Source organism: Lepisma saccharinum, chromosome 15 (genome assembly GCF_977018435.1).
Source record: "Lepisma saccharinum chromosome 15, izLepSacc3.1, whole genome shotgun sequence".
Classification (NCBI taxonomy): Eukaryota; Metazoa; Arthropoda; class Insecta; order Zygentoma; family Lepismatidae; genus Lepisma; species Lepisma saccharinum.
This window is the reverse complement of record NC_139243.1, coordinates 45050446-45077527: the sequence shown is the minus strand read 5'-3', so window position 1 is coordinate 45077527 and position 27082 is coordinate 45050446. Positions and strand designations below refer to the sequence as shown.

Sequence of the window (27082 nt, the reverse complement as noted above, 5' to 3'; positions counted from 1 at the left end):
CTTTGTTCCTCATGTCTCTGTAATTTAACAAAAAAAGTTGTATTTTTTAACAAATATCAAAATTTTGCATCACCCCCCCCCCCCTTGCCCCCACCAAGTTACATCTACACTGTTTTGAGTTTGATGTAAATCTGTTAATTAATTAAAGAGAAGTGTCTGAAGTGAAACCACCAATAACTTGACACTGAACATGTGACAGGAAAATTGAAGAAAACCTCTGATTCCTATAAAGGGTCCGTTCTGAAAGTATCCGAACTTATTTATTTGCAAACAATTTATTGATGACAATTACAACTGCTGTCAATATTCTTCAATGTAGGCACCTTCAGCCTCAATACAGCAAGTATAGCAACTTTACCACTGTTCACAGCAGTCCTGGAAGTCCTTGACTGACACCCTCTTTAATGCTGCGGTCGTGGCAGCTTGAACATCTTCAATTGACGCAAAACACTTCCCCTTGAGCACCCTTTTGACCTTGGGAAACAAAAAGAAGTCGGCTGGTGCCAAGTCCAGGCTGTAAGGAGGATGAGGCAGTGTTGCCATGCGTACGTTGGCCAAAAACACACCTACCAACAGCGCTGTGTGGGCCGGTGCATTGTCGTGGTGAAGCACCCACCTGTCAGCGATGTCAGACCGGATGCGCTGGACCCTATGTCGGAGATGCTGAAGCACTGTTTTGTAGTAAGCTGCATTCACGGTGGTACCAGCAGATACAAACTCTTTGTGCACGACCCCCTTCGCATCGAAAAAGACAAGGAGCATTGTCTTCACCTTTGATTTTGACATTTTGATGCGGGGGTGTGCCATTCTGAACTTTGTCTCTTTCTTTCGGGGTCATACTCGAATAGCCAGGTTTCATCCCCGGTTATCACTCAGTCGAGAAACGTTTCGTCACCGTCCACATGTTCCACAATTTCGTGGGCAATTCGCACACGACACTGCATTTGATCGTCCGTCAAAATCTTCGGAACCATTTTTGCACAGATTTTGTGCATGTTCAAGTTTTGGGTAACAATTTCAAAAACTTGCATTTTCGCCAGTCCCACCTCCTCTGCAATCATCTGGAGACTTAAACGCCTGTCTTTGTCTAACAAAGCTTTCACACGGGCCACACTTTCCTCCGTTTTTGGCATGGACAGCCTCCCTGAGCGTTGTTAATCCTCGACCACCTCCCGTCCTTCCTTGAACTCCGAGTGCCATGTGTAAACTTGCATGCAGGACATCACTTCCTCGCCATGAGCCTCCCATAGCATGGTTAAAGTCTCCGTAAAGTTGTTTTTTTTTCGATTTAACACAAAATTTCACAGCGTAGCGCTGTTCCAAAGTGCGCTCCATTTTCACCAAATCCACCAACTGCAAATTCTCAACGTGACATTTTTTCCATGTACACAGCACGAGCAATTGCACCTCAACCACTGCTCAAAGGCAACTGAGCGAAGCCTTGTTTTGAAGGTTAAGGTCCCCACTGCCACCTGGTGCAGCTTACCCAAACCCTCGATTGATTTTCGTGCTGCGCTGCGGTCAGTTGGGATACTTTCAGAACGGACCCTGTACTAGAGGTTTTCAAATACAATTCATTATCTGTCTGTGGACCACCTGACATAAATATGATTCATTGCTCACCCACACCTCCCCAACCAGTGATATTGAACCTGACATTATGAAGAAGAACCTTTCACTATCCACCAGTATCCAGCATCGCTTAAGAGCAGGAAGACAGTTGATGACCATCGGCATCTACTGCACGTTGGCAGTTGCATCATGAACATAGGAAGCAATGGCAAACAGTGCAGCACTGGTGTGTAGCAGATGGATATTATTGAAATACATAATTTAAGGGTTTAGTCGAAATGTGATGGTTTTAACCTGCTAAGTTATTTCTGAGCCACTTGGTTCGGACTCCTCTTGCTGAAATATATTTCTAGATATGTGCCTGCAGATATGCTCAGATACGGGAAGTATCTCGAAAATTTTGAATGGAATAAGGTGTCCAGTGGCATTTTGTTTCAAAAGTTTTTATGTTACAAACCACTTTGTAGGAATAACTATTTTCAAATTGGAACAAATAAAATATTTAATTGAATATCTATATTTCTAACAGGTTAATATGATAGAAATTGTAAACAAAGTGAGTAAACTCTCAATGTCACTGTTTGAATGTGCAGGTGGTATTTTTAACTTTCTCCTTCCCCTTCAGGGGAGAATGGGGTGTTTAGCTAGAGATCCTGACACCTTGAAATGAGATGGCTTGTCCAGGGACATCTTGTTTTATATGTCTATTATCCCGGCATTGGTTGACTGATGTCAGACTAACGTCAACGGTTGACATGTTAGTACTGTGCTAACACCTCCATTTTTTCACATTTCGATGATCTTTTCTTGCTCAATATCATTTTTTGTTCATTATGTGAACATTTCACATTGTTGTTTCATCACATCCAGTGTACTGTGGCCCATGAACATTTCTTTGAGTTTGATTGTTATCTTCAACAGCTGATACTTCACTGTTGCTGTCATGATTATTTATGCCAGGGTGCTTCACATCACTATCTTCTGAATAGAGAATAACGCTCTGCTCTGCTTCATCATAGTCTGTATCGTCCATTATAACCGATGGTGCAACAGCCCTTGAAGGGCCTTGGCCTATCTCCCGACTGCCAGTCTCCCTCCTACAATCCTACCAAGAGGTGTGGAGATCTTTAACCGGTAATGGGGTGATGTGGGGTCAGTAAGTCGAACCCTCAGTCATTGTAGGAGATGTCCAAGACCAGGTTACGCTACTCACTCATACGTAGCTTCTCAATTTCCTCATGATGGTGGGTTCTCACCAGTCCTATACACAGGCCGAGAACCCAGGCAGACTCGAACCCATGCCACCATGCAGTTGGAGCCTTAGACTCCACGGCCACGGAGGAGGACTGTATTGTCCATTAACCATTACAATATATGAGTATTGTCCATCATGTAAAAAGTCACTTAAACAAAAGAAGACTGATACAATTCACGAAAACAAGAAATAAACAAATGAAAAAAACAGTCCCATGGTTGGTCGACATGTGATCATCACGCTAACATTTGACAATTTGTTGACATTATCACGACAGCTCCAACTAATGGAAGGAAACGCTCCACCCTATTATATTTCCCCACCTGAAACAAAACAAAATACAGCTAGACTGCATCTCGAAGAGCTTTCGTATTTTACAACAGATATATAAGCAGATAAATTTCAATGTTAGTGCAGCGCTAACATGTCGACCAATGCTGGGTTATTGTCAAACATTTTGTACGAGCAACATTTCCATACTAGCTACAAAAACTAACTTCCAGTTTCATTGTGTACAAGTTTGGATATTATTTGTTTTGCTTTTCTGTCACTTTTGGATAATCAAGATGTTGAAGATGAATGATAGATAATTAGATCAAATTGATGAAGAGATACTCAAAAGAATATGCCTATGTCCAGTCTCAGACTCGGGGCTCATAAATATTTATGAAGAGATCATGAGGCAATTACTGGATTCATGATCTCGTTACCGACGGACTGTTTCAAGTCCTGATGTGTTCAGGGGGATGTCCCCCAATGTCAAGTGAAGTCTTTGTTATATGTGGCACATAGTTGAATGCAAACCTTCATGTACCTGTGATTGTGAAAGATGTTTTGTCTCTGCTTTCCTTGAAAAGTTTCACTAAAGAAGGGTGAATGGATGTAAATTGTACAATAGTATTTGTGGCCTGTTGCTCACATGAGAATTGTATCTATTGACTCCATCAGGAAAAATCTGCATCAGTTTTCAAGTTAATCGATCTCAAATCAATTAGAAAACTTAGTTTACTGAATAGGACTATCCCACAAGGAGATTTCAATTTTTGATATTACACCTGCACTTTTTGGTGAATCTGAGGTTGTATTACTGGTAAGCAATCAATACTGCTACTTGACCACTGGTTCTTCATCCTTCAAGTGAATGTGATGTTTGTACAGCTCACATTTCTCAATTTTCTTTGGTCCCCAAGCAAACATGTCAGCAAATTCATGCACCGTTTTGTTTACTCTGTCCCTATACTTGTTGTCTATTTCTTTGTTGACATCATTGATGTTTAGATCCATGATGTTCATATTAAATGATGATAATTTTTTCTCTGATTCCATCACCGATTTCTGTATGTTCTTACTCGACATGATTCAACCTTACAAAAACTATTTTTTACTATTTCAATGCGAAATATGTACAGATAAGTTTTGATGTTAACTAACCCCATTATATTAACATTTTTATCTTTAGACAATTCCTTTTTCATTTATGTTATACTTCGACATGTTTTAACACCTGGGATTACTTAATTCAACTAAAGTGTAAATCACCAACCCTGAGACCTTCTGTAAACAAACCGTCTCACCGATTCGATGTATCACTGAACACAGAGACCTTCCCGCACGCATAGAACTCGCCATGTTGAAGTGGCACTACTTCCTTGCTGTTCACATGATTATTTTTAGAAAATAACCAATGTTATAAAATATCATTATGTACACAAATCTCTAAGCTCATTGAAAGTTACAATGCATATTCCTACAAAATATTCACACTTATCTTGCCTTGCCATGTCACCAAGTTATATTACGAAGTGCACTATATTTGGTGGAACAAAAATTGTTATTAGGATGCTTGTCAAAGTTTCCAACCGCAATAAATTTACGAACTTTCTTTGTCTTGTTTTGATCATCATCATCAATATATTTATTGGACTTACAACATTGCATATGGCTGTTTATGCCCATTATATATTTTATTTACATAATATACAATTTACATAAAATCTACAAACAAATTTCAAATACACTCCTATCTATATCAAACCTTAGAAATATACATTACCATGTTATACGTATCATTTTGTCAAAAAAAAATGAAAGTAAAATATATTCAATTCGCATGCAAGAAAGAAGCCAAATTTATGGTAAATGATTACTGGTGCAAAGAGTTAACTATAAAGGTGAAGCAATAAGTACAAAAGAAAGAGCATTGGGTTTAAAGTGAGACATCATTTTCAGCAGTGTATCCCATACTACAAATTGGACATTGTTTTACCTTACGTAATGAATCCTGTAACAACGATGGATTTTCGTGTGGATTATTTTACTTCTATGAGTTTGCAATGCTTTCTGCATGCATGTGGTTTTGTTTACAGAAGGTCTCAGGGTTGGTGATTTGAACTTTAGACCAATTGATTTATATTCAGGGAACAACTTCCCCCACAATTCATTGCATCATATTGTGCACATAATTTTTGCCGAAGTGATTCAAGGCATGATTATCATGATCACATGAGGAATGTACTTTTTATCTTTTCTGAAACCCTACAGAAACGGTGAAAAGTGTATAAAGTGGTGAAATGCAAATTTCCCCACTGAAAGATGTCTTCTCATATGCTTTCTCTAACACACATGAATTTGTTTGCCCAATTTCTTCCCAGAGTACACTGCATGATGTTGAGTCGAATATCATCCATTAGAAAACTACACTAAGCTTAAGGATAAAATTTTGTCTACTGAAGTGTCTATACAATCAGTGCTCGAAGTGAGGGGGACTGGTATCCCCCATCTAGCAAAATTTTTACAGAGCATTCCCCCAGTTGCCTCATTGCCACTGCATTAAACCATAGGAGCATTCCCCAGCTAACCCCAAGGCTCGACCAAACATCCCCCAGCTAACATTTTCCACTTCAAGCACTGTATACAATGCTATATTGTAACAGTAGCCTGCAAATTATCCTCGTAAAAAGTAGTTATAATCAAGAAATTAGGAACATAGCTATGCTCATTGATTGATTGATTGATTGATTTGTTTTATTTTACTTCACTTTTTGTGCTATTTTTGGCTAATTTGCAAAGATGGGAATGAGTGATCATATGATGAAATTGATAAATGGACACTCACAAACATTCATGCCCATGTGTGGTGTTTGCTTATAACTGGTATAATTTTAAAAAGCTCCACCACATTCTCCTCGTTAAATTAACAAGGAGTTTTGCATCACTGTGTTCCTGACGCTCGGCTCTAAACGTCGAACAAAGTAAATCCGGCAACGCTGTTTCCCCTAGGGGGAGAACCTTGTAACTCAAGGGAGAAAGCTACAGCTACGGGCGGGGTTTTCTTCCGAGAGAACAGCAGTTGCAGCTGAGGCATTTGTATGATAAGAAGATTCCTTCTCCTTCCTTGAACACTGGCGAGGGTGATCGGATCCACGTCGACACATGAATTTGACTGTGGCGTTTGACTGATGGCTGGACATGGAATAACTAGGTATACTAATTTAACTCATTTCGGTTTATGTTAAAGTTAATTGACCGGTCATTTTAGTTCATTATGATTTTCAGGAATAGTTTTGAATTATCCATTTTGTGCATTGAATCTTAGTTCGTTTATTCCATGCCAAGCACAGTACAGTTAAAAATTCGTCAGCTTGATTTTTTGAGAATATCGTTGATATAATAACGTAAATTTTCCGATCACCTAAACCATTAAAATGCCATTGTATTTATTTAATGTGTGTTCATCAGCATAGTTTTTAATGGTATGTATGGGAAGAAAGGGAATTATTTATTACTCACGTGGGTTTTATTATGTTGTACAGACAATTATATATAAGGAGAGATATTTGTCAATTGTTGGGAAAAAGTTGCTAATTTTACGGGGAATAGTTGGTTAAAATAAATGGCCACAAAATTGAAGTTCAACGTTTCTAATTGTTCTTTTGTTGGTTAAGCATTCCATCCCTTTTTGGTGCATGTTGAGATTGGTTCCGTTTCCGTGGCTAGACGACCACGAATTCTGAAACCAATATCTAATCGCAACTACTAAATAAAACGGGAAGTATACAGTATGTTGGGGATTGGGTGCTCGAGATCCACGTTAATTTGTGAGTCGGCATAAGGGGCCCCAAAATTACTTATATCTGTGGTCATAGCTCTGTATGATGAATGATGATTTTACCACAGAGGTAATAAATGGTGGAATTGAGTAAAAAGAGAAAAGTATTGCGGGTTTGAGTATTCTTACAGTATTCTTTTGACAATTAACCTTTTTTTTCTTTTGCTCTAATTTTGGCCAATGCTGATGTGAAGTGGTCGTGGACTTAGTAGTATAAGAAAACCGATTTAGTATTTATTTTTTTGCTTCCAAAATTTTACCACTATATTCGAATGATGCGACCACGTCACACATGCCAGGATTCAAACCCGGGACCCCTGGCATTGCAGCATGATGTGCTAACCACTCCACCATGGGGGCCGGCAGCTATGTTCATGTTAGTGCCCATAGAATATAGGGATACTTTGGTTCCGCAGTTCACAGGGCTCCAGTTTTTTTTTTTTTTTTTAAATCTCAGGCATAAACACATCATCTGATGGTCCCCTTCCCCCATTTACAACATTTTCCCTATCCATGAAGCAACACCAAGCTCTGCTACTTTCATACATATTGAACTTTATACATAGCTAAATTGAGATAAATATATTGTATTTTTGAAAAGCGGAAAGAACAATAGAATAGAAAAACTAAACAGATAATTATTAAGAAATCATAACAACTTGAGTAGTAAGTATAGATTACACAAAACATTGTCTACAGACAGTGGCGTGCTCAGGATTTTAGAAAGGAAAGGGTTACATATACTTTTTTTGGGCAAGTCTGCTCTCATTTTGCCATATTTTCCTGCCTTTGACATTAATTTTTTTTAGGAATACTGGGATGACTCTCGCCATCTTCCCCTTGGGCACACCACTGTCTACAGACATGTCAAAGTGCTTAACTTAAATTGTGCCTAGGTATTACTTTCATTTAAGAAATAAAACTATTCTTAATTTCATATTTTATTTTAAAGCAATCACATAAACTTAGAATACATACAAGAATACATAATCAGTGAAAATCTAGCTTTTGTATCATTATTATCAAATGAATCCTCTCATAGTTTCAAGATTCATTGTCATCCAAATACAAAACAAGATTTTCAATGTAATGACATAAATCAAATTTTCAAAGACATACAATGAACGAATATTAATTGTCAGTTAATTTGCGTTTCAGAAAGAAACATATTTTTAAAGAAGGATACCCTAGAAAATTTAAAGGGTGGGGTTGCCATTGTTTGTTCATAGTGAAGAAAATGTTTAATCTTATAATAATTAATTTACCCATTTAATAGATACTGTAGCGACAATCACAATATAGCATTATTTGCAGAGGCACCTACTTGATCTAACTATATATATTAATTACAATTTAATATTGTATTTTTTCACATTATGTAGTCGCAGAACAACTCTGACCCCGAGATCAAAAACAATGAAATACAGAACAGTTTGTATTTATTGAAACAACTATCAGTCATATTTAAACACCAAGATCAGCTATACAACCTATAAGATGAGAATATATAGGCCCTACATTCTTATTTTATTATTTGATAATATTACATGTTAATTGATCACTAAAGTTACTAAAGAAAAAAATTAAAGTCTTAATATTAGACAACGGGTAACAATTTGTTTCACTACATATTTTAACATATCACCAACAAGAGAGCAGGACTTTTGCACAATTATATCATTTTAGAATATAATGTAGGGAACCTAGAATATTTTTTTTGCCACAGAGAAACCACAATTTACAGAATAACCTGACAACAACATATTATAATTTCTAGTTCCATTATTATGAATTTCATAGCCTTGCAAAGATTAAATTTCATTCACAATATGATACAACCTTCTTTGTCACTTACACAACGGACTTCTTTACCATCAGCTACTTCCTGTACAACTTGAACAACATTTTTCAGTCTAGGGAAGTTACCAGTTCGAAGTTTGGAATACACTAGCTGACCATTCACTTGTATTTCAAATGCACCTGTGTAAAAAATGATTTCGTTATATTTTTTTATCATGTTAAATGTACATGAATTCTGTACAGAGTTTGTAGTAGGGATTCACAGGTAGAAAAAATATTTACAATTTGTTTTTTCATGTCTAATAATTATTATTATATTATAATAATTTTTATTATTAACTAGAATCCATTTATCAGGTATTCATAATGCCAACAGATATCACTTGTTTTCAGAATATTATTCAGCAAATATGGTCTGCAAAAAGCGCCCTTTGTGACAGCCATGTCAATCTATCCATGTCAACTATTGGAATGAATGAGTTAAAATTTTGGGGTGTGGCCATTTTGTATTCTTCTAAGTGCACTTATCCTCTTATCTAAAACCCTTTCCTTAATGTTAAAAAAGTGGTGTAAAGAGCCTCTTGAGTAAGGTTGAAAGTGCAAGGTTGTATAGGGACCCGCACAAGACAAACGCAACACAAAAAGGCAAGGCTAGTCTAAAAATGTCCTCAGAAACAGTGTAAGAGGCCCATTCTTCTCAAAAAAGCTAAAAGCATTTGTTAAAACATATTACCTCCCAACAGGGATGATAAACAGTTGGGAAGATTAAAAGTTTGTCTGAGGACAGCAAATTCGGCACATTCAAGAAAGAATGTGACACAGACGGCTGTGTCCAATACGAAGCTGGGTTAAAATCAGTGATCAGAACACTACATTTTAAAAGTAGCTTCACTAAGCATTGACATTTGTCAGGATATAGGATCTCACCAGCAAGAAAGTATTGTCACAAGAACAATAGACATACACTTTCTGGAATTACAATTATTTTTTGTCATAATATATGTTAACAACTTTTCAAATTACAATGTGTTTAGAACACTCGGATTTATACGTACATCAGTTTCTCAATATATTTCTCTTTCACTTTTCTTTTATTTGCTAATCATGACAATGAAGATGAATGTTTTATTTAGTAATTCTCTTATCTAGAGTGGCTTTCTGCTACTTTTGTCTAATTGTGAGAATGAGGAAGAATGATGAAAGATGATGAGCAGCATGGGGAATGGAGGATCAGGAGGATCCCATCCTCCAGGCGTCTTTCCTAGTTTTTATTCTGAGTCCACTTTATGCACAGATAAGCTAATCGAGACTGGTTTCGAACCATGCAAATAATTCTAACAAATTTTATTTGTGTATAGTTGTAATCATTAATTATGTGTCATCCTAATTGCCATACTCATACATCAAATTTGAATTGATCTGCCGCTTACATTGGTCCATTATTCTGCAACACTATATTGAAAATAAGTAACTGAAGTAACACTGCTATCAAAATTACCGAACGACAGGAATAATGATAATAAATAACAGAATCTATTTTCCAGTAAGTACAACTATCATACTAGGGTATTCTTTAGAATATTCATGTGGTTGTCATACTGAGCCATTGATTGCTGGCAGTATTGCTGTCATTCTAGTGAAATATGGATCGCTCGTTTTTGCACTGCAAGTTGTGTTTTACACAGTAATCAGTGGCGGCGATTAGGGGGGGCAGTTGCCCCCCTACTTTTCACCACATTTGCCCTCGTACTATGATAAACCTTATTTGCAAAGGGAAATATACTGTCTTTGCTCTCCAGTTTTGGCACCTTGCCCCTCCCCCCCACCCCACCTGGTTTTGGAACCCAATCGCCGCCACTGACAGTAATTAATGACATTTTGCTGCGTCTTTCACTAGGGATATCCACACGATATGTTCCTGGGGTGGCGCAAACGAGGTATTTTTTTTTCAGGGGTGCCACAAATAAGGCATTTCCCCAAAATCTAAAAAAAAAAAAAAAAAAAAAAGTAGCTGTTAGCTGGAATATATTCATATATGTCAGTTAGTTATCTGGATATTAGAATTATTAAGATACTAATGAAATAAATTACGCGGATACCTATACTGTGATATCAAGATATTTATAATGTACAATATCTGTATATCCATGTAATAGACTTTGTCTTTATAAACCTCCTGCAAAAGTAAGTGTTATTGTCGATTTTTTAATGCTGTTGCCACATTCAAAATTTACCTCAAAATGCTGAGAAGAAATATAGCTGTAGCGAAATTTTCACTACAACTACAGGAATTTTGTAGCTTCACTACCGCTACAGCTACAATTTTCAAAATGTAGTGCCGCTACAGCTACAGCTACAAATTTTGTAGCTAGCTACAGTAGCACCACTACAAGTAGCGTGCTACTTTCAACCACTGGTTAGGTTAGGTTAAGTTAGGTTACTTGCAGACAGGAGGGGCAGTACGAGGAGCGTCATGCACCACTGGTGGACTTGATAGCATGAAGCTTGATTCAAATCTTGGTAAGTACCAGAGCTGTAAATATTAAATTTGGTAGATTCGGTGGTGTGGTATATTTATTCAAACCCTGCTGTGTGTGACTTTCAATGGGATCATTATAACCAAAAAATTGTCCATGACTGTACATGGACATAATTTAATATTTCTTTACCTGGTCTTCCTGTCTCACCTTCAACAACAGCCGTTGGAACTTGATCTTCCAGCATGTTCACAAGTGATTGGTAATGTCTTCGAAATCCTCATCCCGCACTGCAAATATTGAAATATGTTTATAGTTTTATGACATATAATTCTCTGTTACATTATTCCACTCACTAACTGAGTTCGAGTCACAGTTAAGGAAATTTTATAAACCATTTTTGGCCTCATCTATTTAGTAATGTTATGTGCTATTAACTTGGTAATGGAAAGCCTCTAAATTTCACATTGTATGCAGTATCCTGATGAGTGCACTTCTACTTTTTAATTCAATGCTTAACCAAACTTAGCAGACTGAATATGAATTAAATATTTTTATTTTATTTTTAATGAATCTTTTGTACTAAAGTGTGTTGATTATTTAAATACCAGTGGTTCGAAGTAGCGTGCTACTTGTAGCGGCACTACAGTAGCTAGCTACAAAATTTGTAGCTGTAGCTGTAGCGGCGCTACATTTTGAGAATTGTAGCTGTAGCGATAGCGAAACTACAAAATTCCTGTAGTTGTAGTGAAAAATTTCGCTACTGCTAAATTTCTTCTCAGCATTTTGAGATAAATTTTGAATGTGGCAACAGCGTCAAAAAGAATTCGACAATCAATAACACTTACTTTTGTATGAGGTTCATTAAGACAAAGTCTATTGTGTACATGGAAATACGGATGGATTATAAAAAATCTTGATCGTAGATTATAGATACTGGCATAATTTATTTCATTAGTATCTGAATAATTCTAATATCCAGAATAATATCTGATATATATGAATACATTCTGGCTAACAGCTATGATTTTTGGGCTGCACGAGTCATTCCATGCCAAATCAACACAGATATGTGCAATTTCCAACCTGACCATCTCCGATTTTCATGAAATTTGGGGAGTTGAAACTATGAATGGAACTTAGTAACTATGAAAATTTTTAGTTTCGTGCGTCTTGTAATTGTTAAATTATTCAAGGTCAAAGTTAGCATAAATTGCCCTTTTTGAGCCCACTTAGCTATACTAAATCTGTTGTAACTCCGCCCCTATTTCACCTAGGAAGCTCAAATAAAGCTTATTGTACAGGGAATTGAACAAGCTTTGCAGTGATATATAACAAGCCTACCTTTGGATAAAAATTATAATTTTGTCACTTGACCTTGATCTTTGACCTTGAATATCTCAAGGTCATCACCAACATGTCATCACCAAAAATCGTGAAAAAAATATATTTGGTTTCTCATATCATACTCTAAAACATATAAAAAAATCGTTCTGGGACTGCAAGGGGATCAGAAGATACAAAATAATATGTGTCACTATGTGACTGATAAAAGCCCCATTATATGAATTATTACGAGTCAAATGTCCCTTAACACCCCCTACAAAATGTAAAGGAGTTATCCTGGTCATGAAAGAAATAGGTTAGACACAGGGAGATCTCTAGCTGTGTGTATCAAGCGCAGGTCGAGCATACTGTTGACCGCCATATTGAATTCAACGCAAAAATGTCAAAGGAAAGGGTGTGATGTGATATATCAAATCAGGCTAGAATTTCACGTGAAATGAAGCAGCGAAGATTTTTCCAACTTATTTTTAGGCAGCAAAACGTTATACGCATATCTTTCACTTTCCCTTGACATTTTTGCGTTGAACTCAATATGGGAGTCAATAATATGCCGGACCTTTGCTTGACACACACGGCTAGGGATCTCCCTGTGCTTAACCTATTTCATTCATGACCAATTATACCCAGGATAACTCCTTTACATTTTGTAGGGGGTGTTAAGGGACATTTGACTTGTCATAGTTCATATAATGGGACTTTTATCAGTCACATAGTGACACATATTATTTTGTATCTTCTGATCTGATCCCCTTGCAGTCCCAGAACGATTTTTTTTATATGTTTTAGAGTATGGTATGAGAAACCAAATATATTTTTTTCACGATTTTTGGTGATGACATGTTTTGAGATATTCAAGGTCAAAGATCAAGGTCAAGTGACAAAATTATAATTTTTATCCAAAGGTAGTCTTGTTATATATCACTGCAAAGCTTGTTCAATTCCCTGTACAATAAGCTTTATTTGAGCTTCCTAGGTGAAATAGGGGCGGAGTTACAACAGATTTAGTATAGCTAAGCGGGCTCAAAAAGGGCAATTTATGCTAACTTTGACCTTGAATAATTTAACAATTACAAGACGCACGAAACTAAAATTTTTCATAGTTACTAAGTTCCATTTATAGTTTCAATTCCCCAAATTTCATGAAAATCGGAGATGGTCAGGTTGTGGGCTGTGTTGATTTCATATGGAATGACTCATCACTATTTTGAGGAGAATTGTGCCTCGTTTGCGGCACCACTGGAAAAAAAAAATTGCCTCGTTTGCGCCACCACCTGTGGATATCTTTTGTGTAAGACGCAGCAAAATGTCATTACTTACTGTGTAAAACACAACTTGCAGTGCAAACAGGAGCGATCCATTTTCCACTAGAATGACAGCAATAGTGCCAGCAATAAATGGATCAGTATGTTAACAGAATTGAGATTTGTCAGGACATAGGATCTCACCAGCAAGAAATTATTATTACAAGAACGATACACATACAATTTCTGGAATTACAATTACTTTTGTCATAATATTTGTTCACAAATTTTCAAATTACAATGTGATTGGAACACTCGGATTTGTACATCAGTTTCCTCAATATATTTCTGTTTCGCTTTTTTGTTACTTTCGCTAACCATAAAAATGAATATCAATGTTTTATTTAGTAATTATCTTATCTAGAGTCACTTTCTGCCACATTTGTCAGGATATAGGATCTCACCAGCAATAAATTATTGTTACAAGAACGATACACATACACTTTCTGGAATTACAATTACTTTTGTCATAATATTTGCTACTTTCTGCCACTTTTGGCTATTTGTGAGAATGAGGACGAATGATGAATGACGATGAGCAGCATGGGGAATGGAGGAGCTGGAGGATCCATCCTACAGGCGTCTTTCCCAGTTTTTATTTTGAGTCCACTTTATGCACAGATATGCTAATCGAGACTGGTTCCGAACCACTATGTGACTCAACTCAATATTTATTCTCAAGGAAAATATGTTGATATATAAATGTAAATAATTCTACCAAATTTTATTTGTTTATAGTTGTAATCATTATTTTTGTGTCACCCTAATTGAACTACTCATATATCAAATTTCAATTGATCTGCCGCTTACATAGGTATGTTATTCTCAAACACTTTATTAAAAATAAGTAACTGAAGTAACACTGCTATCAAAATTACCGAATGATGGGAATGATGATAATAAATAACAGTATCTATTTTCCAGTAAGTACATCTATCATACTAGGGTCTTCTTTGGAATATCCATGTGGTTGTTTTAATATATTTTATGCAAAAGTAGCGCAAAAGTAACGAAGTAGCGAGTAGCGAAGAGGAGTAGCGTAGCGAGCTACTTTTTGGAAAATGTAGCGTTCTGATCACTGTTAAATACTGCCTGCCTACTTTAAACTATACAGTGAAATTAATTTAAATGAAAAGAAACTAATTCCGAACAGCATGGCACTTGCATGATACGTGCACATGTACACATGCATCTATGCATGTGCGCACACACACACACATATATTTATACATACATACATATATTACAAACCTGATGGGTGCTGATCTCCATTTTGGAATGGTTAGAACAAAAGGCTAAGGTTTAGAATTCCACCCTCGGTAGAAGTGTTCTTTGTGAGTGTCCCTTCATCAATTTCATCATATCATTACTCAACCTCATCAACGCGATTAGTCAAAAGTGACAGAAAAGCAATGCTAAATAACAAAAATCAAAAAAGAAATCATTCCAAAGAAGAGGGGAAAGGTTCTCCTAACCGACCGAAAAATCTGACAAGCTCATTGCGCATGCTTAATGAAATTGTCTGTAATTCTAAGGGCCATAACTGGAATCGATGGCAGAATCTCTGGTGCATCATCTGCAGAACTCTTCGGATATGAGCTCGGGATTTGGGCCACTGCCTGAACTATGGATATGTATACCACATGGAACAATCAAATAATGGACGTCATATGTTGTTGTTTTTATTGAGTTTGTTTTTAAGTCCACTTTAAGCACATAATGCCAAATGGGGACTGGGACTCAAACTACTACATACCCCTGCAGAGTATCTAACATCGGACTGGGATTCGAACTACTACTTACCTCTGCAGAGTATTTAACCTTGGACTAGGATTCGAACTACTACTTACCTCTGCAGAGTATCTGATCTGGGACTGGAAATTGAACTACTATTTACCTCTAGAGAGTATCTAACCTGTGACTGGGATTCGAACTACTACTTACCTCTGCAGAGTATCTAACCTGGGACTGGGATTCGAACTACTACTTACCTCTGCAGAGTATCTAACCTGGGACTGGGATACGAACTACTACTTACCTCTGCAGAGTATCTAACCTGGGACTGGAATTCAAACTACTACTTGCCTCTGCAGAGTATCTAACCTGGGACTGGGATTCGACCTACTACTTACTTCTACAGAGTATCCAACATGGAACTGGGATTCAAACTATTACTTACCTCTGCAGAGTATCTGATCTGGGACTGGAATTTGAACTACTATTTACCTCTACAGAGTATCTAACCTTGTACTGGGATCCAAACTAATACTTACTTCTGCAGAGTATCTACCCTGGGACTGGGATTCGAACTACTACTTACCTCTGCAGAGTATCTAACCTGGGACTGGGATTCGAACTACTACTTACTTCTACAGAGTATCCAACATGGGACTGGGATTCAAACTATTACTTACCTCTGCAGAGCATCTAACCTGGGACTGGGATTTGGACTACTACTTACCTGTACAGAGTATCTAACCTGGGACTGGGATTCGAACTACTACTTACCTGTGCAGAGTATCTAACCTGGGACTGGGATTTGAACTACTACTTACCTGTACAGAGTATCTAACCTGGGACTGGGATTCGAACTACTACTTACCTCTGCAGAGTATCTAACCTGGGACTGGGATTTGAACAACTACTTACCTATACAGAGTATCTAACCTGGGACTGGGATTCGAACTACTACTTACCTCTGCAGAGTATCTAACCTGGGACTGGGATTTGAACTACTACTTACCTGTACAGAGTATCTAACCTGGGACTGGGATTCGAACTACTACTTACCTCTGCAGAGTATCTAACCTGGGACTGGGATTAGAACTACTACTTACCTGTACAGAGTATCTAATCTTGGACTTTGATTCGAACTACTACTTACCTCTACAGAGTATCTAACCTGGGACTGGGATTTGAACTACTACTTACCTCTGCAGAGTATCTAACCTGGGACTGGGATTCGAATTACTACTTACCTCTGCAGAGTATCTAACCTGGGACTGGGATTCGAACTACTACTTACCTCTGCAGAGTATCTAACCTGGGACTGGGATTCGAACTACTACTTACCTCTGCAGAGTATCTAACCTGGGACTGGGATTTGAACTACTACTTACCTGTACAGAGTATCTAACTTGTGACTGGGATTCGAACTACTACAAGGGTCGTTCAAGGTTGACCGGGATTTTCGTACGTAAAAAAATGATGAATAGCCGGATCATGATGAAACGTGCGGATGACGTAATGTATTCCTTCGCGAGTAACTAGCACCCGGCATGACGTATTTCGCGCATGCGCAGCAGTTGCAGCGAACATGGCGGCAAGCAGTGTGTCTGTGGCTGTGGAGCAGGGGTGTGTAATCAAATTTCTCGTGAAGGAGAAAGTGAAACCAGCTGAGATTTTCAGACGATTGCAAACACAGTATGGTGAACAAACGATGTAGCGGACAAGAGTGTACGAATGGTGTGAGCAGTTTCGCGAAGGACGGGAGCTGGTGACAAATGAAGCGCATGGACACATTAGCCCAACTGCACTCACACCAGTGAATATCGCACGTGTTGAGCAAATGATTCTTGAGAACCGGGGAGTAACAGTGTGGGATATTGCTGCCGAGGTGAATATCAGTGTCGGGAGTGGTGAGACAATCATTCACGACCACTTACGCTTCCGCAAAATCTGTGCAAGGTGGGTTCCCCGCCAGCTGACATTCGATCAGAAGTGGACACGCAGGACTGTCTGTGAACAGCTTCTGAATCGGTTTCGAGCAGAAGGTGATGAATTGTTGCAATCCATCATCACGTGTGATGAAACATGGTTGCACAATTCAACCCCAGAGTGGCGGCATAAAGGTTCCCCCCCCCCCCCCCAAGAAAAGCAAAACGCAGCCGTCCGCTGTAAAGATCATGGCAAGTGTCTTCTGGGACATGAAGGGCGTTATCCATGTGGATTTTCTGGACAAAGGGAGCACGATTAATACCCAGTATTACTCCACATTATTGAGTGGTGCTGTACGAAAGTCCATTCACAAGAAAAGACCTGGGATGTTGTCTGGAAATGGCATTCTTCTCCATGACAATGCCCGTCCTCACACGGCCAATGTGACAACAACAACTCTGGCCAACATGCACTGGGAAGTTCTGCCCATCCCCCCTACAGTCCGGATTTTGTCCCCAGTGATTATCATTTGTTTGCACCCTTTGAAGAGCATCTGGGAGGGAAGAAATTCACGACAGATGAAGCACTGCGGAGCCATGTCCTCCAGTAGCTACGACAACAACCAAGTTCTTTCTACGCCAAAGGAATTCGGGAGCTGCCAGAACGATGGCAAGGGTGCCTCGGCACGCACGGAGAATACTTTGAAAAACTGACATATTTTGGTGTTTCTTCTGCTACCTATTTCCTCTGCAGAAATAAAAGTCCCGGTCAACCTTGAACGACCCTTGTACTTACCTCTGCAGAGTATCTAACCTGGGACTGGGATTTGAACTACTACTTACCTCTGCAGAGTATCTAACATGGGACTGGGATTCGAACTTCTACTTACCTCTGCAGAGTATCTAACCTGGGACTGGGATTCGAACTACTACTTACCTGTACAGAGTATCTAACCTGGGACTGGGATTTGAACTACTACTTATGTCTACGGAGTATCTAATCTGGGACTGGAATTTGAACTAAAGGGTCTGGCAGAAACAATCTACCACTTTTCAATGGTTGGTAGCTTTTACGGCCCTACAGTGAGCATATAACTGAGCAGGGTAGAGTGTAGCTGAATGGATGTCATTTTAGTTACAATGGAGTGTTGGACCAAGATGCATCACGCTTTTGTGATTGAAGCGTATTTCAAAAGTGGTGACAGAGTGGTAGCTACACAGCGGAAGTGTCAACAGCAATTCAACATTGGGAGACATGTAAGAGTACCAGAACGGCATACAATTCGGAGGTCGGTTGATCAGCTTCGTGCTACCCCAAGTGCCACAAATAAGAAGCCACTGGGAAAGCTGAGGACAGTGCGGACACCAGAAAACATTGAGAGGGTGCGGAATGCTATTGACAGGAGTCCTAGGTGTTCAGTAAACAAACATGCTCCAGTTTTACACTTGTCAGACAGAAGTGTGCACTGCATTCTCCACAGTGATTTAAGTTATCATCCGTACAAAATACAGGTGACCCATAAGTTATCCGAGTGTGACTATGCCTCCCGGAAACAATTAAGTACAGACCTTATCGACCTATTGGATGAGAATAGGGACATTCTTCCCAACCTGATTAAGGCCCGTAGCTAGAAATGATCTCCAGGGGAGGCTCACGAGTTATCATGGGGGGGCTTTGTAAACCAAGTACATTTTTCAAAAGTATAACAGTGTTAAATGAAGGTAAATTATTTGTGTGTGTGTGGGGGGGGTCATTAAGTTAATATAAAATTTAGAAATATCACGCAAATAGTACATTTTTCAATAGGTATCTTTTAAAATATCTCTTGAAGTGTTAATTGCTATTGACATCATCCTTTATTACATACTACACACTAGTTTTGATGATACATATATTTATATCATACAAAAAAAATGCACAATATTCAATCATAGTGCCTACCGTATATCCCACCCCCAGCTGAAGGAATAAAACTTCCCTTCGTTACCAAAACTTAAGAACTGTTGACCTTTGATGCAGATATGATGACGATGCCAAAGCCACAGATTCCTGTCTAAACGGGAGACCGCAACAGGAGCAACAAAGGTACGGATAAAGAAGCTCCTCTGTGAAAGAACATTCTATAGTCTAGTAGAGAATCTCATAAATACTTCCTGCTACTTCGACCTCAGCTCATAGACAAGATGAAATTTATGTTGCAAATTTATCCTTCACCAAGCTGTGAGCAAAATAATATCTGCTGTCTACATTTTCACTAGTGTTGCCCACGGGACGAGATGGGACAGGCTTTTAAAAATTCGAGACAAGACGAGATTGATCATGTGTCCCGAGATAAACGAGTATTTTTGAGATGAGACAGTATTTCCACGAGACTTCCATTAGACGAGACAGGCCAAAGTCTCGTGGACAACACTAATTTTCACTCTTCACTGCAAACAAATTATACAAAATAATTTTATAAAATGTCAAGGGGGAGCCTGGCTACGGCCCTACTATGCAAGAACTTTCTAAACTCTATACAACCTACTAAATACAGGGTGTCTACAAATGATTGAAGCAGTTTTACGATGTTACTGTACGTGTATTATTGAACATATTCTGAAGTAACTTTACAGTTTTGTAGAGAAACTCAACAATTTTTGTGACACATTACAAGTGTTCGATATGCCCCCTCTTCGTGATTCTGCAAACATAAACTTTATAATCAAGTTATTCCCAAATGCGTTGAATCATGTACCTATCAATTCCATCAAAAGCACTGATGATACGAGCCCACAGTTCTGCTAGATCACTTGGTAATGGAGGCATAAACACTAGATCCTTCACATAACCCCACACACAAAAAAGTCACCGTGAGTCAATGACAGCAGTTGTTGATCATCATTTCCACAACGACCGACCCATCGGTTTTATACTCTGGTGGTTAAGATTTTGTGGACATCGTGATGGAACTGGGGTGGAGCACCATCCAACTGGTGGATAAAGTTCTCACTGTCTGTCTCGAACTGTGGCATGAGCCAATTTTCTAACATGTCAAGATACCCGCATTCTGTAATGGTTGTTCACTGGAGAAGAAGCGGCCTTAAACTCTAAATTTTGAGATTGCACAAAACCATTGAGTTCCGGAAAGTAACGAATATTCTCAACGGCGGCAAGGCGAACAGAAATCTCCCATAACTTGTAACGTGTCACAAAACTTGTTGAGTTTCTCTACAAAACTGCAAAGTTACTTCGTGATACGTTCAATAATACATGTACAGTAACATCATGAAACCGTTTTCAATCATTTGTAGACACTCTGTACTTTCCGCTACCTAGACTTCATTTCATAAACAAGATGAAGGAATGTGATAGCTGATCTTCGTTCTGTGAATTTGTCCTTTCATCAAGTTATGAGCACATAATATCCACTGTCTACATTTTCACTTGTCATTACAAACAAATTATACAATAGTTTTACCTAATGACTGGGTGCTAACGACAATGCAAGGGGGCTGACGACGATGCCAGGCGGACTGACGATGATGCCAGGGGGGCTGAGCCCCCTGACCCCTGCCTGGTTATGGGCCTGACCTGATTATGTCGGATGAGGCACACTTTGAACTGACAGGCCATGTCAACAAACAAAACATGTGATACTGGAGTAATGTGAATCCACAGGAACTCCACGAAAAACCACTCTATAGTGAAAAGGTCACGGTTTGGTGAGCTGTTTCAGCTTCCAGAATTATTGGACCCTACTTTTTTGAGGATCATAACGGAAACGCAGTCACAGTCAATTCGGAACGTTACAGAAGCCTACTGACGACTTTCCTGATTCCTGAATTACAGAGACAGGGCGTTGATTTGTCATCAGTTTATTTCCAGCAAGATGGTGCAACTGCACATACCGCTGGAGACACAATGACAACATTACGCATGGTGTTCGTGGGCAGAATCATCTCACGTTTTGGGGACATACCATGGCCAGCGAAATCCCCAGATCTGAGTGCTTGCGATTTCTTTCTGTGGGGGTACCTCAAGAGCCAAGTGTTTGCATCACATGTCCCCAACTTAGAGATTCTGAAGCGTCGCATCAGTGAAGAGGTCAAGGCAATTCCACCTGAAATGCTGGTGAAAGTAATGGACAGTTTCGTTCATCGACTCAGGACGATGGTTATCTCACAGACGTGATTTTCAAAAAATAATTATTGTGTCACAAAATGGCATCATGTTATTTATCAATTACCACTCTCGTCCTTTACATTCCCTATCAGTGGCGGAGCGTGACCTTTCCAACAGTGTAAGCCTATCATGATGAAGGTTATTTCCCGTTGTGCTTATTTTTGGGCTGACATGGTTAGTGATTTATCCACACATATCAAACCCCCCACCCCATTTTTTCAGAACACTTCCCTGGAATTTTTCAACAAATTAAAATTTCTGGATAAATCCCTTGGATTGGTGTTTTCTTTGCTAGGCTGTGGATAGGCAACTGATAATTAAATCAATCTTAGTCCTATCACAATGAGTAACGTAAGGATAAAAGTATGCAAAGTTAGATAAAAATTAATAATAATAATAATAATAATAATAATAATAATAATAATAATAATAAAGAAACGAAAACAGAAGGAAACAGAAAAGTGCTGAATACTTTTACAACCGCATAAGCAAGTATCAGCTTCATACCCTGAATCACAAAATCGGCGCACTTTATTTTCCGTTTCTGTTACTATGCCTGCTAGAGAAGGAAGGGGTGGGCCTACCTACATCCACAAGTTTCTTCTTGGCAGCAAAATCCTTGCTGGACAACAGCGTCTTCAACAAGTTCTCCACCCCACCGCACAATCACACTCATTTTATTCCATAATGCATTTCACTATCACACCACAGCACAGGGTTGACAGTCCGCTTTCAATAGATGGAATTCGCAAAAGCAATACCTTGACAACAAGAATGGGGAAACAAAAAGAATCCAGATCCAAAATCGGTCACTGCTCAAAGTGGTGTTCTTTCGGACTGTGAGGGGAATATCCCTTTTGGATATAAATAAATTCTCTCTCTTGCCTTAAAATTCCCTATATTTAGTAAAAAAAAATACAATATTAATTATAAAACATTTGCTCACTAATTGTAGGGGCATATCCAGAAATTTCTATCAAAGGACATGTAAGTGCTTTCTTAGGATACTGTAAAAGCAAATGTAGCACCTAAAAGATCATAAGCATGCTTTTCGAACGCTGTTTAAAGAGTGTTTGAATCATGAACTACGTAATTAATAATATTTGGTTCACTTTGACATGAGATTTGTAAAATTGGTTCAATCTTCAGTTTTTATTAACATTTATTTATTTATTTATTTTTGCATTTTTTAGCTCAATTATTACCAGCTGAGTTCATACATAAACGAAAAACAGATATCTTAATATTTCTGATGTTTATGCTCTCCTATAAGCTAAAAACAGGAACAAGAATTTAGCACATCAATGTGTATCTAGTTTTCCCGTATCCCGCTCATTTTTAGGTTTCTCCTTTTTCCCCTTCCTGTTAGATTTTTGCTTCAGAATTCCCTGTTCCTGGAAAAAAACCTCCTTGAAGCACCACCGGCTCAAATTTCCTTTGCAGTCAAGCATTCATACCCGACAACGCTGGAGCCCCTCCTCTTGCAGGACCTGTGTCTCGCTGGCGCATATTCAGTGAAGCCAACCCAAGCATAATGGTGCTAAATCTTGCACAAGTTTCAAAAGTCGTTTGTAAGTTGGGGATATAAATAAAACAAGAGGGCCACTTTTCGTTGTATAACGTCGAACCCATGCCGTTGGTTGAACCATTCGAATTTATATTTATGTTTTGTTATAAATTAATATTAATAATATGAAAATCACAGAACAATTTAGTAGTATGTAGCATAATTTTGGAGTTTAAACGACACCAAGGATGTCAAGGATGGGCAAGGCAAGGCAAGGAGACACTTCCTGAAAAATGAATGTCAACCATTTTCACACATACAATTTCATTTCAGTCAAATCAAATTAATAATTATTGTAAGAACGTTGCAGAAAAATGTTAACTTCAAATTGAATTAGTATATTTTGAGAAGGGAAATATATCTAGTTTACCCCAACCCCTGAAAAAAAAAATACTTTGCTTAATCCTCCCTGGTGGAAATAAATACTGTGGACGTCCATGAACAACACTTTTTCTAAACATGAGGTTTGCAACGCTGCTGTAAGCCTGTTGCCGTAGGTTTACAAACCTAGGGTTTGGCCAGCTCTTCTCCCTATATTCCTTGCTCTTCTACATCCAGATACAATAGGCACTGCTCCTTCACGGTCAGAAATTTGTAAGGCAACATTCAGACGGCTTACAACTTTCCGCAAGCAGAAGGCGGGAGTTCCCATGTGGCCCCTGGTGCTGAAGTTTTGCAATCTAACAAGCAGGATCTCGAAGAGTGGTAGCGGGTCGAGTTTAACTTTGAAGTTTTTATGAATTTTGCCATATAATTACATACATTTTACTAGAACTAATAAAGTATAAGCCCGGCTTACACGGCTTACATGGACGCTCCGTGCTTGTTCCCTATGTAGTGTTACTGTAGGAACTATAATAAACTGGTACATTGTTTCTGCCTGACCCTTTACTACTTACCTCTGCAGAGTATCTAACCTGGGACTGGGATTTGAACCACTACTTACCTCTACAGTAATATCATTCCACTAAAGTATATTAGACTTCAAAAATAATTGTTTATCTTTGTTGTTAGAATTAAAACTCTCTCCCCCCCAGAAAAGTTTGGTGGGGGGAATTCCCACCTGTCCCCCTGGGATTTCCTACCCTGCATGAAACCTGTCAATCAGCTAAAAATCAAAATTCCCCATATCCGTTTTATGGTTACCAATACACTAATTGCCAACATTTTAAGTGTCCTTGTTCATCAATTTGGAGCAATAAATTTGTATTTAATAGTAGGGTCTATGTTATGTTTCACTCCTAAACCTATCCTTCATTGCCATTCGATCTTTGATGATTCGTAGCTATTTTACTGCACAAGAAATCGAAATATAGGTAAAAATGCTTTGGTGCACAATAGTAAGGAGTTTTCTAAATGCATTTATCGTACATCTGGTTCAGAGTTAAGAACAATGTTGCAAATGTATACATTACAAACATTTAAATGTTACATGGATTTTTTCAATTTTGTAGAGCACTGAAGCGACTATATCATTAGGAAACAACATTTGGAATGTGTCAACAGAATGGATAAATATATTAGATACTGAAATAATTTTTTACACACACATTTATAAAGATACTATGGAAATTATTTTTACATACCAGTACTCCACAGACACATGTACTCTTTGTCTCCAAACACCGTCTAGAGAATTCGTTTCAAAATCCTGACTTATGTCACTCATTGCGAATAATATGGCTTTAAGAAACCTGGAACATTGACCTTCATCAACAACATCAACAAATTTTATTGGACTTACAGCTTACATCTGGCTGTTTACGCCCAGCATACATTTTAAGATTGAACTCAACAAAATTTTATTGGACTTACAGCTTTACATGTGACTGTTTACACCCAGCATACATTTCAATTACATGAGATGCATTTTAACACAAATTTTACATGCAAAGTTCCAATACTCTCTTAAATACAATGTTATATTACTACATTCAATCATTCATTAACAAAAATATATTACAATTTTATATCAGCTTGTTTAAAAAAACCAAGTATAATATATGCAATTCTAATATCTGGTGCATAGAACATTGAAGTCAAATTAATGGGAAAAGAAACATTAATTTTTGATAATGTTTTGTATAAAGTATTTCGTTTCTCTGAGCAGATTGAACATTCCAAAATAATATGTTGAGCATCACCCCTTAAATTACCATAGTCACAATTTGGAGATTTTAAAATGTGTATTTTAAATAAATGATGATATGTTCTCGCATGACCGTTTCTTAGTCTATTTAATAAAGCAATTGCATTTATTGATCCTTTACTATTATAAGACCAAGGTTTATTCCTAGTGTGATCAACATAAGGTCGATAGCTTTCACCAACACTTTCTAATGCATTATTACACCATAATTTCCATTCATCAAAAATTTTCTTCTTAACCCTAGGCAAAAGATTTGTGTAGTGTAATGATAACTGGATTGTTTCATTCATCTGAGCAGCTTCTTTTGCATATTTGTCTGCTTGTTCATTTCAGTAAATATTCATGTGTGATTTTACCCACACATAATGAACTGTTTGTCCATTGCTATTTAAGCTACAAAATAGTTGCAGGAATACAATTTATTATATATGGTGATATTTTAAATAAATTTTAAAATTAGATTTTATTGCATGTAAAACACTTTGCGAATCAACTAGTATTAAGAACTTCTGTTCAGGAACTGAACCAATATAAATTAGGCGCATCCATAAAGTAAGTTTCCCACTCCCCCACAGGTGGCAGGCCATGCATATTGAAACCGGTTTTGCACATGCATGAGAGGCACATGACCTGGCTAGTGAATGTCCTCCCGAAAATCTCCAGTAGCATCGCGGCAGCGACGAAACATGGCGGTTCTTATTCCATCTCCCGCCACGTGCGAGGTTCGTTCGGTGATCAAGTTCTTGAATGCACAAAACATACAGACGATTGAAATTCATCGTCAGCTGTGCCAGGTGTATGGGCCAGACGTCATGAGCAAGCAGATGGTGCGTCGTTGGTGCAGGACATTTACTGAAGGCTGCCAATTGTGCATGACGATGAGCGCAGTGGGCGGCCATCGGCCCTTGTGGACAAACTTGTGGAGCAGGTGCAGCAGCACACATTGCAGGATCCTCGCGTCACGATCACGGAACTCAGCAGCCATTTGCCGCAGATTTCTTGGTTGTTGTTGCATGACATTGTTATCAAATGCAATTTCTTGTTCCAGAAATTGTGTGCCCGGTAAGTGCCAAAACACCTGACGCCCGAACACAAAGGAAAATGCATGGGCACGAAGCTGACACTTCTGCAGCGTTACCATGATGATGATGATTTTCTCAACCGGATCATCACAGGGGATGAAACGTGGGTTGCATACAGCACCCCAGAAAGCATGCAGTAGTCCATGCATTGGCTTCGCAGTGGATCTCCATTCAGGACGAAGTTCAAACAGATTGTGTCAGCGCAAAAAGTGATGTGCACGGTGTTCTGGGACAGACAAGTTTCGAGTTTCTGCCCAGAGGTGAGACTGTGAATGCTAACCGTTACTGTGAAACACTGGGGACATTGCGACGAGCCATTCAGAATAAGTGACTTGTTAAGCTCAGTGCGGGGTGATTTTGCTGCACGACAATGCGAAGCCGCATATGACTAGGCGCATTGCAGCCTTTCTGGACAGGTTCGGTTGGGAGGTGTTCGATCATCCATCATACAGCCCGGATCTCGCTCCCAGTGATTACCACCTGTTCTTGCACCTGAAAAGGTTCCTGTCCGGTCAACATTTTCACAGCGACGAAGAGGTTCAGATGGCTGTCACACAGTGGTTCAGCGCCCAGGCGGCGGACTTCTATGACGCAAGTATACAG

General features: G+C 38.5%; 1 protein-coding gene across 2 annotated transcripts; it reads right to left on the bottom strand.

The window, feature by feature from the left end:
- Positions 1-8150: 8150 nt before the first annotated feature.
- On the bottom strand, positions 8151-24960 carry LOC145999468 (migration and invasion enhancer 1-like). 2 transcript variants are annotated; one of them, XM_083136435.1, is made up of 3 exons: positions 24835-24960; positions 11405-11502; positions 8151-8915 (listed from the first exon to the last, which is right to left on the bottom strand). In XM_083136435.1, exons 2-3 carry the CDS (start codon positions 11457-11459, stop codon positions 8758-8760), a joined length of 213 nt encoding a protein of 70 aa, XP_082992561.1. In that variant the 5' UTR covers positions 11460-11502; positions 24835-24960; the 3' UTR covers positions 8151-8757. The 2 variants fall into 2 exon arrangements, with proteins under 2 accessions (XP_082992561.1, XP_082992562.1); XM_083136436.1 differs by having other exon boundaries at positions 11423-11502.
- Positions 24961-27082: the final 2122 nt, after the last annotated feature.

Bases quoted from the DNA above. Each gene is read 5' to 3' on its own strand.
- LOC145999468 (XM_083136435.1), bottom strand. From the start codon at position 11,459: ATGCTGGAAGATCAAGTTCCAACGGCTGTTGTTGAAGGTGAGACAGGA. The intron at 8,916-11,404 runs GTAAAGAAATAT...TTTTTTACACAG, and splicing joins AGGTGAGACAGGAAGACCAG to GTGCATTTGAAATACAAGTG.